Source organism: Primulina tabacum, chromosome 14, assembly GCF_025594145.1.
Source record: "Primulina tabacum isolate GXHZ01 chromosome 14, ASM2559414v2, whole genome shotgun sequence".
Classification (NCBI taxonomy): Eukaryota; Viridiplantae; Streptophyta; class Magnoliopsida; order Lamiales; family Gesneriaceae; genus Primulina; species Primulina tabacum.
In genome coordinates this window covers 7,950,824-7,969,083 of record NC_134563.1, presented here as the reverse complement: position 1 = coordinate 7,969,083, position 18,260 = coordinate 7,950,824, and the positions used below count along the sequence as shown (strand labels likewise).

At 38.0% G+C, this 18,260-nt stretch overlaps 1 protein-coding gene across 1 annotated transcript; it reads right to left on the bottom strand.

Moving 5' to 3' along the window:
- Positions 1 to 14,589: 14,589 nt before the first annotated feature.
- LOC142524088 (phosphatidylinositol 4-kinase gamma 5-like) lies at positions 14,590 to 18,029 on the bottom strand. The gene is made up of 2 exons (XM_075627820.1): positions 17,780 to 18,029; positions 14,590 to 17,237 (listed from the first exon to the last, which is right to left on the bottom strand). The coding sequence occupies exon 2, from the start codon at positions 16,971 to 16,973 to the stop codon at positions 15,042 to 15,044; it is 1,932 nt and encodes a 643-aa protein (XP_075483935.1). The 5' UTR covers positions 16,974 to 17,237; positions 17,780 to 18,029; the 3' UTR covers positions 14,590 to 15,041.
- Between the last annotated feature and the right edge of the window lie 231 nt (positions 18,030 to 18,260).

The following is an 18,260-nucleotide window of genomic DNA, read 5'->3' as shown; positions in this document are numbered from 1 at the left end:
CAAATCACGTGTCTTTACTTTCTGCAATCTCTTACATTTTGAACTGTTTCTCGTTAACAAGCTAGCCAACCGGTTGTAGCTTCATTAGAAATTCTGAACTGTCTTCCGCACTTTTTAAGTGGTTCATATTTCTAACAGTTCGAGAAAAGTTTCAAACGCCTAAAAATAATAATAATAAAATTTAAAAACGTCAATTTCTTAAAGAGTTTATTCACCTCCCCCTTTAAACTATTTTATGTTCCTAACATATATCATAATTATCACTAAAAATATATTATTTAGCACCATTATTTATTTATTTTTAAAATACTATTATAATTTAAACATATATTAATCTAAATATTTATAATTAGCGTTATTATTAGTATCATATTACATATCAATTATTAACGTCTTTACTTTTTATTTAGTATCATTGATAAAACAAAATAATAATTAATGATCTAATACCATAATCACTATTTTAATTATTGTAATTAAAATTAGTATCATAACTATACATGTCAAAACGGGCTGGCGGGGCGGGCCATCCCGCCACCCGCCGCAACCCGCCATTATGCGGGGCGGGACGGGCCAGATGGCGGGCCTCTAAATGGCCAACCCAGCCCAACCCACCTTGGGCCGCGGGTTAGGCGGGCCAACCCGCTTATTATTTTTTTTGAAAAAAATTATTAAACAGTATTAAAATAAAAATAGAAGAAAAATATATTTCAGTCAAATAGTTTCATAAAAAACTTAAAAACATTCAAACATACAACAATCAACATAATCCATAAAAAATAAATTGCTTATTCTAATTCACACAAGATTTCATCGTACACATGTACTAAAAATTAACTCATGTAATATCACCAACCGTAAATACAATGAAACCTTTAAATGTGAACTCCAAATCTTTTTTAGTATACACTTTCTCCAGTTTCTTAAGGGTTTGTCCTCATAAGAAAACAAAAATTAACGATCTTCAGGGTTTGTCCGCACAAGGCAACTAGCTCTTACCATCCACATTTTCTTAAAAAGTGAGAAACATTGGAATATAACAGAAAGTCGAGGAAACAGACGGTTGTAAATTTCAGAAAATATTATGTGTTCAACAATACACATAATTAATTTATTTACTATATTATTTCGATAATTATGGATTAGTTCGAGTTAAACATTAAAGAAAAGGGAGGAGACTAGAGAGTATAATATCTTCAAAAAAAAATAGAAGCATAGAGATTTTACCAGAGTGATTGAAGTTAGGCACATGGGAAAAAATAAGGAAGAAATAAGAATTTTTATATAAAACTTAAAAATATAAAATTCTATCCTAATTTGGCGGGCCAGCCAGCCCCGTCTTGACCCGCAACCCAAACGGGCTCAACCCGTTTGGCCCGCCTCCAAATGGGCTGCTATTTTATTAACCCAACCCGCTCAATTTTTATGGCGGGGTGGGCTGGCCCGACGGGCCTGACCCAATTTGACAAGCCTAATCATAATACATCAATATTATTATTATTAAATTTAATTACTATAAATAAAAATGTTATAAATTAGTTTCATTAATTACTATTATTATAAATAAATTAGTATTGTTATTAAATATATTAGCATTAGTTAGGATTCTCACACAAATTAATTGTTATAACTTAGTTTCATTAATTACTATTATTATAAATAAATTAGTATTGTTATTAAATATATTAGTATTAGTTAGGATTCTCACACAAATTAATTGTTATAACTTACCTATTGTCTTCAAATGATATATAATAAATTAAATAATAATAGTACTAACAATAATAAATAATATATTATAATAATAAAAATAACCAAAATTTAAATATTATAATAATAAAAATAACTGTTATATACACTAATGAAATGTCAATGAGGATCATAATAGTAGTAATTATATAAAATAATAATTATAACAAACGCAAATACCATTGTAATAAAATAATTACGAACAATAATTTAATATTGTCACAACAAATAATAAAATTAAAAAATTAATAATTAATGAAATTACTTTTTCAGACCCGCAAGTATGAAATTGGTGACAAAACAACCAACAATATTACAATATAACAATACTGAAAAATGTTCATTGTTTACAAGATACAAAATATGTTATTATATGGAGCCAATTGACCCTTAGAATCGCCTCAAAACCACCCAAGGGAATAATAACGAAATTGATGCAAAACTTATATTCTCACAATCCTAGAACGATGTTATGGCAAACTCCCACCCAGGGAATCTGTCGCCCATTTGCCACCAAGACCCGAAGAGTATCCTCGGGTTCCATTGAGAGCCCCAAAATCTGTGCCAAGGATTTGTCCAGAAAACAATGTGTACTGCCATAATCAACTAAGAGGAGCTGTGGGTTGTGTGAGATCGACCCCTTGATCTGCATGGTTTGTGCCCCTTGTGTACCCGTTAGAGCATGAATTGAAACCGCTGGCTCTTCTTCATTGAGAGGGGGGCTCTGGTCCTCTCTCTGTGTTGCATCATCCAATGTTTCTATCCAGAACAACCTCTTACAGCAATGCCCCGGAAGATATAATTCATCGCAATTATAACACAGTCCTTTCGCCTTTCGTTCTTCCATCTCGGAGCGATTTAACCGTCGGATAAATGGACCCGTTGATTGATGGGCAGCATTACGGCGGTTAGTGGGCGTGGTATTGGATTGACACAAACCAGAGCACACGTCTTATAACCTTGCGAGGCTCATGGCCCTTGGTAAGTCCAGAGGTAGATGAATGAGGACCTCTGCTGCAGTACCCTCGTATAGCCCTCTAATAAAAAGCTCCACCAGCTGGTCTTGTGATAGGTTGGTCGGCCTAGCCATTAATTGCTCGAATTTTTTTTGATATTCTTCCACGGAACTCGTCTGCATTAATTTAGATATTTCTCCCAATTTAGTGCAGCGTAGGATTGGACTGAAGCGTAGGTGGCACTACTCTTTGAAGTGATTCCAAGTCATGTTGGGGATGTTCTCCTCTACCTAAAAAAACCATAATTGCACATCTCCCTCCAAGTGGAACATTGCGATTCTTACTCTATCGTGGGCTGGTTTGTTTTGATGGCGGAAGAAAAATTCACAGTGGATGAGCCACCCGAGCGGGTCGATCATCCCATCATATCGAGGAAGGTCCAACCGTGAAAAGCACAGCCCTCTAAAAAAAGCTTCTCCTCTATCAGGTCCGTCGCGACGGGAATCGCTCGAGCCCCTCGCGTTACTGTCCATGTCATATTTTGAATTGATTCTGTTCGAAAACCCGCCACTGAGAGGGATAGCTCTTCCAGTTGCTCTCGAAACCCTTGCTGGATCTGGTCATGTACCTTCTTGTCCTCTATGTACTTTTTCATGAATGCATCAAGTTGTTTTGAGATGGCCGAGTCACCCATTACACCCTGCTCTGATATCACTATGTCGCGTTCCCACGTAAAGGATCGTGTAACGGGTCTCTTGCTAGAGGAATCTGTGGAATCTAGATTTCGTGTTGGTTTATTAGACTTTTTTCCTTGCCGACAATTGTACGAATAATGGTGAGGCTAAATAGAGAGAACCTCGCAATCTCGGAACACTTTTTTTGTTGGAAATTTCGATGATCTTGTTATTCAACGTGGGATGAATATAAATACAAAAGAGTTCTAGCTCACCATATCTTAAAGATGATAACCATCTACCATATCCTAAGGATGAAAAGATAAAAAACCCGATCTTAAATACAAAATCCTATCAAAATTCAAAATAAACAAATAAGAAAAAGAATCCTAATCCCTAGGCTTAAATCGGTCGTGTGTGTGCCTCTTATAAACCAGAGCCTTTAGACTCCCTTGCTGGGCCTAGCCCGCTGTGTTGATCGGGACATCACCCACCCCCTGAGATCGGTGTTTGTCCGCAAACACAAAAGCTGGAAAGCGTTCTGTGAACAATGCCACATCTTCCCACGAAGCCTCTGCTGGTGACAACCCGTGCCAATGAATCAACAACTCTGTTCTACCCTTGTGAACATCCTGGTCGAGTATGGCCTGAGGAGTAGGTAGCTGCTCTCCCGAGTGGAGAGAAGGGAGCATGGGCTCGCATGCTTTTGCCCCACGAAATGGCTTCAAGAATGAGACATGGAAAACGGGATGCATTTTGGCGGACTATGGTAGTTCTAATTTATAGGAAACTGACCCAGTACGCTCTAACACCTTAAAAAGCCCATAGAATCGAGGAGACAACTTCCGATTAGCTCGGGCCCCTAAACTTAAGTGGCGATACGGCTGGAGTATCAACAAAACCACATCATTGACATTAAATTGTAATTCCCGGTGACTATTTTCATATTGCGCCTTCATGCAATTTTTTGCATGCGGCAACCGTTCTCTGACGTCCATGACGAGAAAGTAGTGCTTAATCCACAGCCTCAAGGCAAGCTATCCCTTGAAAATAAGATAAGAGACGAAGGTCTTATCCCATAGATGACCTCAAACGGGGAGGCACAAAATGAAGAATGAAAAATCGTGTTGTAGAAATATTCAGCCAAGGCGAGCCATTCCCCCCACTTCTTCGGGTAGTCACTTGTAAAATACGTAAATACATCTCCAAAACTTGATTAACAGCCTTCGTTTTCCCATCAGATTGAGGGTGGTATGATGAACTGAAACAAAGCTTGGTCCCTTGCAAACGAAACAACTCTTCCCAAAAGGAACTCGTGAAGGTCACATCCCGATCGCTGACAATGGACTCGGGTAGTCCATGCAGCTTGAACACGTACTCAAAAAATATGTTGGCTAGGGGTGTCAAAAATGAACCCGACACGGGAAGACACAAAAAATATCGGGTTTGAGTTTATGATTTTCGGGTTCGGGTTGAAACGGGTCGGACCCGAATGCAAACCCGTTAAAAAAAAATTTCCGGGTGGGTTGGGGTTGACCCGAAAAAAATATCAGGTCACCCAGTGACCCGAACCCACCCGACCCACCCGACCCATCATGTTTTTTTTTTAAAAAAAAGTTTTACAATTTACACAACTATTTTCTAGTCCCAATTGTTGGAATTTTGATGCTTAATGAATGAAAATTTAGCAAATAAATCAATGTGTTTGATTGAAAAAATTCGAAACGAAGAACGAAGCATAATGAACGAATATTAAGTTCGGTGGTTCTGAATAAAACTCGAAAAGAGTTCATCATATGTTGAACGAACTTAAAACGAGTAGTCGGAACATGTAAGGGACGAAAATCGAAAGAAAGGGGAAAAAAATTGCGCATGAACAGTAGCAAGCGCGCAGATCTGCGCGCAGTACTGGCAGGCGCGCACCCGCGCGCGGGTCCGAGCGCTCTCGACAGGCGCTGCCGAGAACTGCTGAGCGCTGCAGAACCGCGTCCCTTCGAGTTTTTCAGACATTTTTTCATTTTTTTGGCATTGTTTGATGCTTGTGATCAGTTACAATGGTCAAGGGACACCCCTTATGAATTAAAGATCATGTCTTTTCATTTAAAAAACATTATATGTTTGATATTTTTGAAAATCAAACATACATAACATCATATGCATATTGTCTTCTTCCTTCTTAAAACAAGAGAGAGTTTCTTTATTTCTTTGTGAAAGAACTTGAATATTTGAGTGCTCATTATTCAAGAGTTGTAGTTGTATCTTGGGAGAAAATTGTCATTAACCTCTAGCACATTGTGAGGGACAAATTCTTCTTAAGGAGAAAGTGTTCAACACTTGCCTCTACAAAGCCAATTTCTTTGTTTTCTTCTTGCTTATCCTCTCATATTTGAATACCACAAACAACAATCTTAAAAAGAATTTTGGATTTTTGATTATTTGCAAGAAGAATTTCAATGGCGTCAACATCTACAATACCACAAACAACACCAATCTCTTTAATTTTTTTTGAAATATAATTTCACATTTAAATTTTTTTAAAATAAAGATAAAAGTTTCATTTCAAAATACCAAAGAGACACGTACCATGTAATTTTTTTAAAAACTTTTTCCCCCTAACATTTCATGTTGATTTTCAACAGAGACATTTTCTGAAAATTTTAAATTTGAAAGTTTTTTTTTCTATATTTTTTATTATTTTTTATTTTTTTGATTTTTTTCCATTAATTTTTTTTAAAAAATAAATAAAATCCGGGTTAGGTGGGTTAGACGGGTTGAGTCGGGTTAGACGGGTTTGTGTTCGGGTTGGGGGTTTTCGGGTTGCTTCGGGTTCGGGTTGGGTTCGGGTTGAAAAAAAATCGCGGGTTGACCTGAAACCCGACCCACCCGACCCGATTGACACCCCTAATGTGGGCCACCGAAACAGTATTATAAGGATGGGCGATTGCAATAAAATGTGTGTACTTTGAGAAACTATCTGCAACGATGAAGATCACACTTTTTCCATGCGAAGAGAGGAGACCCTCGACAAAGTCCATCGAGATATCTGCCCAGATCTGGTGAGGGATCAGTAGGGATTGTAGGAGCCCCGCCTATTGAAGATGCTCAATTTTATTCATTTAGCACACAAGGCAAGTGGCCACAAATTCCTTCACATGTCGTCGCATTCCTGCCCAATAGAAGTCGCGAGTCACTCTCTGTAATGTCTTTTGATATCCTTCATGGCACGAATTGTGTAGGGACCTAATAATTTGAGATATCAATGGTGACATTTTGTGCAGAAAAATCAGAGATTTATAAAGTGAAAGTCCTTCTACGTAAGCCCAATTGTCATGGTGAGAAGCCCCTGCATTTTCCTTTATGAGCTGTTGTATTTCGTCCGAGTGTGCGTATTCGGCCTTAATATCATCTAGAAAATCCCAAGATGGAACAGAGACAGCAGTGGCGCACACCGTAGAAGACTCCCGTGGGGATATGGCATCTGCCACGATATTAGAATGCCCAGACTTGTACAAGTAGCAAAGATTTGAGGACAAATCTTTTTCAAAAAGTGGAGGATGCTGCGATCATGGTAGATCAAGCTCCGAGGGAAGCATGGGCTCCTTTATAGTTGCCGGAAGGACAAATCACGAGGGAGCGGATGAATAGATTCAAGGAAGCGTTGTATGGATTCATAAGAAATCGAGAGGAGCTTGAAAGCAAGGTTCCAAGCCTCGAGGGAGTCGTGATGCATGGGAGTGACTTTGAAGGCCAAATGAATGTTATTAAGTGTGGAGTAATATGGGTGGACCAGCGTCACAGCACCCAGGAAGAAGCACCGCAACGCAAGGGATATGCTGCCTAGCGCCTAGGCGCTAGAATTTCATGCCTCGCGCTTAGGCGCTACAGACTGGCGCCTAGGCTCTGCCCCAGCCAAAGATTCAGTGCCTAGGCGCTACAGGATCAGCACAGCAGCGCTCGGCCTTCGGAAATGATATGAATCCTAGAACGAAAGAAAGCAAACACGATTATATGGGATCGTGCCCTCAATTCAATAACGAATAAGGATCCGTGTTGTGATGTCCCAATATTTTGAATCAAGTCTTGCGTGATATTCACCTCTAAATTATGAAAATCTTAGCAACAAATAATCACAAGAAAACAATCGACACTCGAACGAACCTTCAAAGAACTGTTCTTTGACAATTCGCGTAAGAAACGATCAACAAACGCCACAAAATAAAACTTTGATAAGTTTGATTTTTTTGATAACAAAGCATTAAGCTTTTGGGTTCTTTGAGAGAAACTCAAGAATAATTCAATTCAGTATTCAATAATCTGAAAATGTGTACAAATTTTATCCAAATATTGCTTAACAAATCAAAAGATAAGTTCCAAATTATCTAGTACTCAAAATAAGGAAATTCTCTATTTTTCCGCAGGCCGAGCGCTGCGGAGCTGATCTAGTAGCGCTTAGGCGCAGAACCCACGGCAGAGGCAGCGCGCCTGTAGCGCCTAGGTGCTACAATTTTGAACCATGTAGCGCCTAGGCGCTATGCCTAGCACTGTGGCACTTCTTCCCGGGCGCTGTGGCGCTGGTCCACCCACATTACTCAGCACTTAATAGCATCCATTTGGCCTTCAAGATCACTCATATGCATCAAGACTCCATTGAGGCTTGGAACCTTGCTTGCAAGCTCCTCTTGATTGTTTATGAATACATGCAATGCTTCCTTGGATCTATTCATTCGTCCCCTTGTGATTGGTTCTTCCGGAAACTCTAAAGGATTCCACGCTTCCCTTGGAGCTTGACCTACCATTATCGCATCATCACGACAAGACTATCAAATGGAATCCAGCTAAGCACAAATATACAAGGTTCAAGATACAAGCTACTTCACAGACAAACGTACAATAATGGACGTTGCATCAGAGCTAAAAGAGAAAAGCTTCAGTAGTCATAATGAAGAGACATATCATAAAGAATCACATGCAAATACAACGGATATTATTATTGAGTTTTAATGTACGATCAACTAAGCGGTTATAAATACCAAATCAAGACCATTGAAGAACAAGTGGAGCAACAACAAAATACAAGTATGTAAAGAAAACAAAGGGCACCCTCATTTCATATCAGCTTACTAAAAACAGTTAGCCCAGTTGTGTTAGAACATTTTCGTGTTGTATTGATTAGATCATTTCTCACACATTCACACTGTAACATACCGTACTTTTTACTACTTAAAATTTGCGGAAAAATAAAAATTTTCTTGATTATAAAATAACTCTCAATTTCGATTTAAAATAAACTGTACGTCTCCAAAAGTGGTTGCAACAAAAGATCTAAAAATAAAGTTCACCAAAAGCATTTGATTAAAATCTCATAACCAGTAGCGTGAAATCAGAGTATTTGACATTTCATAAAACTTAAAACATGGCGGTCCTCGGGTTTAGCCTCCCGCTCAGTCCAAGCCAGCTCCTTGGTCCCCACCCCTAGTCTCCTCCAAGTCATCCTCACCTGCATCGATCAAGTCTAGTGAGTCTAAAGACTCAACACGTATAAACTGAAAGTAACGAGTAATACGTAATAAAACCACATGCAACTTTAAAATAGAGCGTACATACATAAACTTGAACTTGCACTTAAACTTGAACTTGCATACGTACATACATAGACGTGTCATAAACATAAAAATTTTCTTAAACATGCTTGCATACTTGAACATATATAACTTCATCATTTTGCGTAGATGCATGTTTCAAAGCAAGTGACCCATAACATAAATCGCCTGATCAGACTAAACCACAATACTGGGCTGACAGGGAAAAATACACTGCCACATACATGAGATCCCCGTTCAGGCTTTAACGGGTGGATTGGTCCCCGTTCATGCTTTAACGCTTTCCAATCCTGATCTAAACCCGTTCATGATTTAATGGGATGGATTGGTCCCTGGTCATGCTTTACCGCTTTCCAATCCCATACATAAATTGGTCACAAGACATTTAGCTTTCCTCAAAAACTTGAAATATTTTCTTGCACGTCAAACATACTTACTTGACGTTGAGGGATTCATTGGATCTCGTTTGGGGCCGCTGCTGCAACATACTAACAAGAGTTCAAGCACTTAATTTCCATACTTAGACATAATGATCGTGCTCACCACCCAAAATGGTAATTTTCTTATGACGTTCTAAATCGTTCGGGACTTGACCTCCTTTAATCATTGTACTAAGCCACGACATCAACTCCCGAGACAAATCCTAACATGATGTGTGAACATTTCCCAAAACATAGAAGACATGAGCCTAAAATAGTGTTTTAAAAAGTCATGGACGAGCTCCTAGGCGCTGGACAGTGCTGCGCTGCGGCACTGCCACAAGGGCAGCACCGCGGCGCTTGGCTTGCGCAGAACGGGCGCTGCGGCGCTCCCTGGCGAGCGCTGCGGCGCTAATCCTGCGCACAACCAACCCAAAATGACACATTTTGATGCAATTTTAAAAGTCACACTTAAACGACTCGAACCGATGCAACGAGACTCATCTAAGGACGCTATGACAAGGATTCAACTCAAACAAATGTCCCCAAAACAACGACGCACAACAACTACGCAACATAATCCGTAAACATGAATTTTGACACCAAAATACTTTCTACGACTTCTAATGTAACCAAGTGCCTATCGACCCGAGACGAAACACCAAACATCAACCCCACATCATACTCACCATGCTTAAACACAGCAGCAGTCACCCAACGTTACCAACGAAGCCTGCAACAATTAAACTTCAAGAATACATCAATAACAAAATTTTCCAGAAGACGCAGTTTGAGCAGTCCCAGGAAAAACACCATAACTCACTCAATTTTTATCTAAATATTTTGAGTTTACTGTCAAATCGAAGGTATCGAAAGGTTCTACGTTTTATATGTTGAAAATTTTTCCAAAAAGTCGACCGAAAAGTCGCAGTATTTAATTTGACAGCAAAATTTGAGTTTTAGATCTAAAAATTATTTCAAAACCGATCCAACCATGTTTGCTCAAACTTCTTCATAACATCCACATGTTTTTCATACAATAAACATAAAAACCATTACTATGACCAGATCGATGCAGAAACAAAAGAATATACGTGCTTTATGATGTTAAAATTTACCGAACCAACGATACCGAAGCGGAGATGGCACGAGGATTGATCTGGGACGCTTGTGGGACGGTTTTCTTGCAATAAAATTCACCGAAAACTTGCTGGAAAACTCGAAGGAAAGGGGCGGCTGCTATACACCCAAGAACCCTAGGTTTTGTTCTTCTCAAAATAATAAAAATCTTAATTGTGATAGTGTGTGTGTTTTGCCGATTTCAGTGTGTAAAAACGTGTGTGTGCGTGTGTTTTGAGTGAAAACGTGTATGTGTGTTCTAATTAGGGGTATTTAATTTGCTTAATGATAAATAAAATGTTACTTAAAAGTTAATCCCCTAATTAGCAACAATAAAATACATCATGACTAAACTTGAGAGGTTTTACAAATTCTAAAATTTCTAATTAAATAATTTAGGCTTTTAAAATGCTAGAACTAAATAAATTATTTAAAATACCCCATCCATAACTTAAAATAAAAATGTCATATTTAAAAATTGCCCAAAAAATGTCACCGGTCTCCTTTCCTCGATCCCGCCTCGAATAATTGCCTGTAACGTGAAACTCAAGAAAAAGTTTTAAATCGTGCATTACATAAACATAATTAATTTAAAATAATGCATTTGAATAAATCATGCAACGCTATAAATCATTTTAAACTTAAATAAATAATTTAACAATTAAATAAATGCTTGGATTTTACGTCTACTGATTTTGGGCTCTACACACACACAATCACTCACATATATAGAGAGTTGAGCTTATTGTTTAGTTGAGTGAGTCTTCACATAAAGACATTGAACATTGTGTTTGTAGTCTTGACATAAGAGACGTTAAACATTACGCGGATTGTCAGGTGCTGCCTGAAATCTTGAGTGCTAGGAGTTCTAGTTGGGTACTGCCCTTTTGGAGTGGATTTGTACAAGGAGTTGTATAAATCAGAGTCTTCTAGTGGATCCTACCCGAGGTTGTAGAAGGGGTGACGTAGGAGCAGTTGAAGTCTCCGAACATCCATAAAAATATCTTGTGTTTTAACTGTTTAACTATTGTTTTTAAAACTGATTTGATCAGTTGAGCTGATATCAGTTCAGTTCTTCCCATAACTGAACTGATACAAGCCCGAACTGATCTCTCTTATTTCAGTTATTCAGTTTACACCAGCTAAAAGCTTTAAATTGTTCAGTTTTCTTTACGAAGGATTATTTTGAGTGTCTTCCGCTTGGTTTGAAAACAAAACTCGATTTATGTAATCGGTATATTCATTCTTATAACACAAGCTATTACAGCTTATGGAGAATATTGTGTTTGAAGCACCTTCAAGGATGTTAAAACCGATCTTTCATTTAGTATCAGAGCTAGTTGTTCTAAGAAAGACATTTGAAAAATGATTAAAATTTGTTTTCTTTAAAAATATTTTAATATGTTATTTAAAATTACTTGATATTATTTTTAGAATCCTTTTAAAAAGTTTATCTAACACGAGTTGCGAAGAGAAAAATGATTGGTTCTGCAACTAATATTATGGCCACTTCTTTAGTCTCCGAGTTTGGTGTTTTAATCATCCTGCAGTGTTCTAAGTCCTAACTATCGGTATTTCAGCAAAATTGATCGGTTAATTAGATTTCAATTACAAGCTGACTAGTTCAATTGATCAACAGACGAAACCCAACTTCTAGCTGAAACTGTTGGATGAGTGGAGCTTAATCATCAGCAGTATGCCGCCGATTCATTGTCATATCAGATCAGATCAAATGATCAATGCGGTTCAGTATCAGTTGAGTTCAGTTTGCATTAACTACACCAGTTTGCAAGCACAAAGATCAAGTCCAAGGAGTTAGCTGTTCTTCTGGAAAAGAAACTCAGAATCAATGCAACAATTCAAGTTTCAAGGTAATCATTTGTTGGTATATCCAGTTCTATTTATGTATAAAACTTACTGATATTTAATGTTGTTTAATATATGCTATTGTAATAGCAATTTCCCTTACAAATGATGTACTTAAATGTATGATACAAAGGACACTTATTTGATTAAATAAACATTATGTCTATCAAGTTAAGTTTGTATATAACTGGACTGCCATTTTAATTTTGTTGCCTAAACTGCTTGAATGTCCAAGGCTGATAAAATTTATCTGAAAAGAGAGTTTTTAATTTAGTTTTTAAGGGGGAGAGTTCTAAAATCGTTTTAATATTTTATCCCTCGAACTGAATATTTTTTTTAAAAAATTATCTTTTAAAATGTTTTGTCTAAAATATTTTTCAATTCAGTTTTTGAGGGGAAGCTTTTGTTTATTACTCAAACTGAGTTTTCTTTTATCGCTAATTTTTTTTAAATTTTTACTCACTAAATACTTTAACTGTTAAAGTCTTGTTATCATAAAAAATGAAGAGATTGTTGAAATATTTTATGTTCGCAATCTTGATTTTGATGTTAATAAAACTTGTTATTTTTGTTTCTATTTTGGCTCGGGAAATGATCAGTTTGGGATCTGCGTACTAGATAAACTTGTTAGAATCTAGTACGCAGATCCCAAACTGATCAGTTCCCGAGCCAAAATTGAAGCTATCAAAATGCCAGCTGATTGCCAAACTGAACCAGTCCAAACTGACTTCACCAGACCAGTTCAATGAACCAGTTCACCAGATTAGTTCAGAGCATCAATTGTAACTGATCGATTTGCATATCACGACAAGATTATCAAATAGAATTCAGCTAAGCACGAATATACAAGGTACAAGCTACTTCACAGAAAAATGTACAATAATAGACGTTGTAGCAGAGCTAAAAGAGGAAAGCTTCCAGAACAGTTGTCAGAATGAAGAGACATATCATAAGGAAGCACATGCAAATACAACGGACATTATTATCGAGTCTTCATGTACGGTCAGCTAAGCGACTATAAATACCAAATCAAGGCCATTGAAGAACAAGCGGAACTACAACAAAATACTAGTTTGTAAAGAAAACAAAGGGCACGCTCATTTCATATCAGCTTACTAAAAGTAGTTAGCTCAGTTATATGAGAACATTTTCGTGTTGTATTTATTAGATCAGTTCTCACACAATCACTCACATATACAGATAGTTGAGCTTATTGTTTAGCTGAGTGAATCTTCACACAAAACATTAAACATTGTGTTTGTAGTCTTGGCATAAGAGATGTTAAACATTATGCGGATTGTCAGGTGCTGCCTGAAATCTTGAGTGCTAGGAGTTCTAGTTGGGTGCTGTCGTTCTGAAGTGGGTTCGTACAAAGTATTGTATAATTCAAAAGCTTCTAGTGGATCCTACCCTTCTATCTTCCCATAACTAAACTGATACAAGCCCGAACTGATTTTCTTTATTTTAGTTATTCAGTTTACACAAGCTAAAAATTTTAAACTGTTCAGTTTTCTTTACGAATGATTATCTCGAGCGTATTTCGCTTGATTTGAAAATCAAACTCGATTTAATTATCGGTGTATTTATTCTTAGATCACAAACTATTGCAACTTATATAAAATATTATATTTTAAACACCTTCAAATATATAAAACCGATCTTTCAGTGTTCTCCATATTTTTATAATTTTATTAGATTTTTAATTTGTAATATTTTTTTTGTCTTTTATGTTATTAAAAAAAAAAACCGACCAGAGGGCGTCGTTTCGCCAAATTATTGAATGCGCGTGATGGGACTCCTGCCAAACTTTATTATGTGATCTTATCCCTTTCACTTTGTCAGCATCGATTTCGCCATTGAATGATAAAATAATTATGAGATGACCAAAAACAACTCTGAATGATAAAATAATTATCATATTTTTTCAAACCTAAGAAGATTACATCTTTGTTGGAAAATTATATATTTGATTTACGTTATTTTTTTAATTTTTATCCAAATTATATTTTTATTCCTAGAACTTATCTATTTATTTTACTTTTGCAGTGCATTTGTAATGATTTAAATTGCATTTTTTTTTTTGCCGTACCAAAAATATAATTAATCATGGTAGAGATTTTAGTTCTGAATTGGCAAATATATTTCTTCATAATTGAAACTATAATATTATATTATATATACATATATTTTTGTATAGCACGAGAAATATCTCAAAATGGAACAGTTAACATATTGACATTCACAAACTCGGAATAAGCAAACAATCATTTCGATTCTGCATATTGTAAAAAACACCACCAAATCTAGCTCATTTAAACACAGAAGTTCACACACGAGTTCGATTTTTGCCACACAGATTTCATTCGCAAGATTCCATTCAACAAATTATTAATCCAACGCCCACGGAGTCCAGCAAGAAAAGTTAGAACCTAAAAGAATAATCACAAAAAAGAAATACCAAAGAATTTGAGTCAGCCTTGTCAGTCAGCTGCCTTCAAAGAATATTTACATAACTGCTACAGCTGCTCTCATCCCACCTAAGATGGCTCGAACGAGGCTGCGTGAACCAAATCTATCCTAGCTTCTCATGCAACAAGCCTGCGGTACTATTTCTTCAAGTGAAGTTCCACATTCACATAGATTAGTTGAATTTTGATCTCAAAACTGGCAAGAAGTTCCGAGCCTTTGTCTCTGCTTCTGACCAAGGGTGATGGACTTCCGCTTGACAAATGCAGGATGAAGCAACTCCTGGAACTTCTCCAAAAACAGTTCCCATTCATTATTGTCCATATCTGCTAGCTTCACGAAGCTAACACTTGAAGGGACCTGCTCGTTTGCGCTCCTGTGGCTGGATGATGAACTTCCAAGATAGCCATGACCCAGCTGTGGTCCTGGAAACGGTGGGAACTTCTGCTTATTGTCGCCTAAGCTAATATTTTTCAGGGAAGTTGACAGTTTCGGAATACTTGGATTCTTTGCTAGGATTGGAGCACTAATGAACTCATATTCCTCGTCTTTTCCTCCATTTTCTTCCTCCTCTTCCTCCTCTATACTCTCTTCTAGTTTAGGTAGTGGAGTGCGTCCATTAACAGTTCCAAATCCCAAATGAAACGTTGTTCCTGACATGAGGATTTCCGAAGAAAATTTCGGGGTGGAGTCGTATCCACCAGCTTCACAATCTATGTCAAATTGAAATTCCTCTGAATCTGTATCAGCATCGGGAGATAACATCTCTTCAGTAGTAAGCCTTCTTGCCTCAATACATATGAACTCCAGTTCACTTGGTTCCTCCTCACTACTGCGAAACTCCCTACTCATCATCTCCCCAATCTCAGCGAGACATAGCCCATATGCAGCAGCTTCCTTGAGGAAATTAGTACAAAGGACTAAGACCCGCAAACAAGCTTCTCGAATCATAGGGAGTTCACTTTGCAGCATCTCCGAATCGCGAACAGGGTCTAGATTTCTTATGTACTCAAGTTCATCATCTGAAAATGGGATTGAAGACTGAGGCCAGTGAATCCACTCAAAATAGGGATCTTCCAAAGTCTCAGGCAGGCAGAGGCCATGATCAATGGGGATCAGTTCCACTTGACCAAATCTCCCAACACCATCAATCTTCCTAACTAAAAGATTACCAGCATGCCTATCAGTGTTAAGAATCCGTATGTCTAAAATCCCGATTCGATGCACAGCAGAAACAGGGAAATTTGAGGTTCCAATGTCATTAGCATCAAAATCGTGCGGAATAAACTTTTGGAGGGATGCAAGTTTGGTGACAAGGTTCTTATTCTGGCACTTGTTTCCATTCACACCATCATTCACATTGAAGATCGAGTGAGTGATCTTCACCAGTGCAGTAGGTGGGACATTTGCAAACTGGTCAGAGTCGAGAAGATAAGCAGCCACTTCTCTGAACCCTGTTTCCCCGACCCTCACTGAGCGTTTTAAGCCTGGTTGACCTAGAGATTTTCCAACAAACCCCTTCGGATTGTTGGGTGCATACGGTTCTTCGTCTGTGGGCTTCACAATGGCAACACTCTCACCTCTGCTATTTCTGAAATAATATGCTCCTCCAAGCCCACTATGCACAGGGATTGGATCGACCCCATTCTTAATTGCCTTGACAATTTTCTTAACAAGTTGTTTTGCTGGGTCAAAACGAGTTGAGTGCCCCAACACCTCTATTGGTCCATTCTGATCTCTGTGTTGGATGTCCCTGCCCGTGGGTGACAAACAGGGAGTTGAAGAGCTCCGATGGATCATATTCCTAGTCAGCAGGAGAGGGGAATCATTCCGAATGGCACTGAGATCGTTCTTCAGTACCATGTCACCAAACGTCAAAGAACTATCCTCAACAGGAAAATTTATGGCAACTTGCAATCTCCTCTTCAGGGTATGAGCGTTGTCACTCCGGTCCAATTCCATACCCAACACACAACCTGTCTCAGTTTGTACAAAAACACGTCTCCTTCCAGTCTGTTTCCCTCCTGTCCTATTGGTTCCATAAAAGTCCCCACTTCCAAGCGGATTCTTGAAAATAGCCACAGCCATCTGAGTCTTAACAGATCTGTCCAAGTTACGAGACATAAAAGGAAGAGAAGGTACAGTGACGCTTCTTCTTGAAGCTCGGAACAAAGAGGGCTGTCGCACTCCCAATAGGAAAACACAAGTCGCCGATCAAACAGAACTATGTCCAAATCGAACAACAATCAACAATCAGCGGCAACAGAATCTAAACTTTCCAGACTCTAAGAATGCTCAGGCGCAAAACTAAACGGCAACTTATTTATCTCAAAAGACGAAACGGATAAAATGCTACAGTACAGTTCCAATTCAGCCGCGGATCACAACCTGTAAGGAAATTATAAACTATCAAATCAACCATAAAAGGAATTAACAAAGAGCCGCACATTCCAAAAAAAAAACAGCAAAGGACGATCAAAATCTCTCATCGCCAAAAGAAAATCAAATGTACCAAAAAGGAGGTGACTTTCCGAAAAGAAATCCTCCATTCTCCATATCAGGAACCAAATCTAAACATCTACACATAGAATTATTATTTTGAATTACCTTTTCCCAGACTATTTAACATGATACAAGTAAATTGTTAAATTCAGAAAAAGGAAACAAAAAAAACAAAAAACAAAAATCAGCTGGGACACTGAATCTACTCGCAACCCACAGATCCATATTCAATAAATTAATCAATCCCGCACTCTATCCATCAAATCACTATATAATTTAATTACAAATTACAATCCTTTCCCATCTTAGCTCCATAACTTTAAGTACCAATAAATCAGCTCGAAGAAAACTAAATGCTCCCCATGCAAAAACGATTAAAATCACGAACTGAAGTACAAAACACCTTAAAACTGATAAAATCATCTCACCCAAAGACAGATCTGAAAATTTCTGCCGGCTCCCCGCACACCAGAAAACACCGTGGACAGACACAAACAAGCACCACCGGAGAAATCACAGACAATCCAAACAGCCGCCGGTACGATAAAGGGCCAGAAGATCCAAAAGCTACGATCAAGGAACACCAAAAGCTCCTGCTCCCGAGCTCGGGAAACGCCTGCTCTCGCGTGTATTATATATTTGTGATCTGCTTACGTAAAAATTTATCTCTCCGTTGATTAAAGCTGCGAGTAAAACGCGACAACTCTTTAGGGTCCGGTTTCGTGGAAGGCTCTAGAGGTGGGATCTCAGCCGTTGATTGAGACTTGAGGAATGATCTGGACCGATGGTTGGTTTGGTGACGTGGAGATAATGGATTGGGTTATAGACGTGCCTGACCGAGCATGCAGGCAGATTCCTTTGAATTTGAGGACTTGACTTTGTATTGGGAGTGATCGGGTGTATGCTTTA

What these genes read in the sequence shown, in the direction of transcription:
- LOC142524088 (XM_075627820.1), bottom strand. Translation starts at nt 16,973, where the DNA reads ATGTCTCGTAACTTGGACAGATCTGTTAAGACTCAGATGGCTGTGGCT.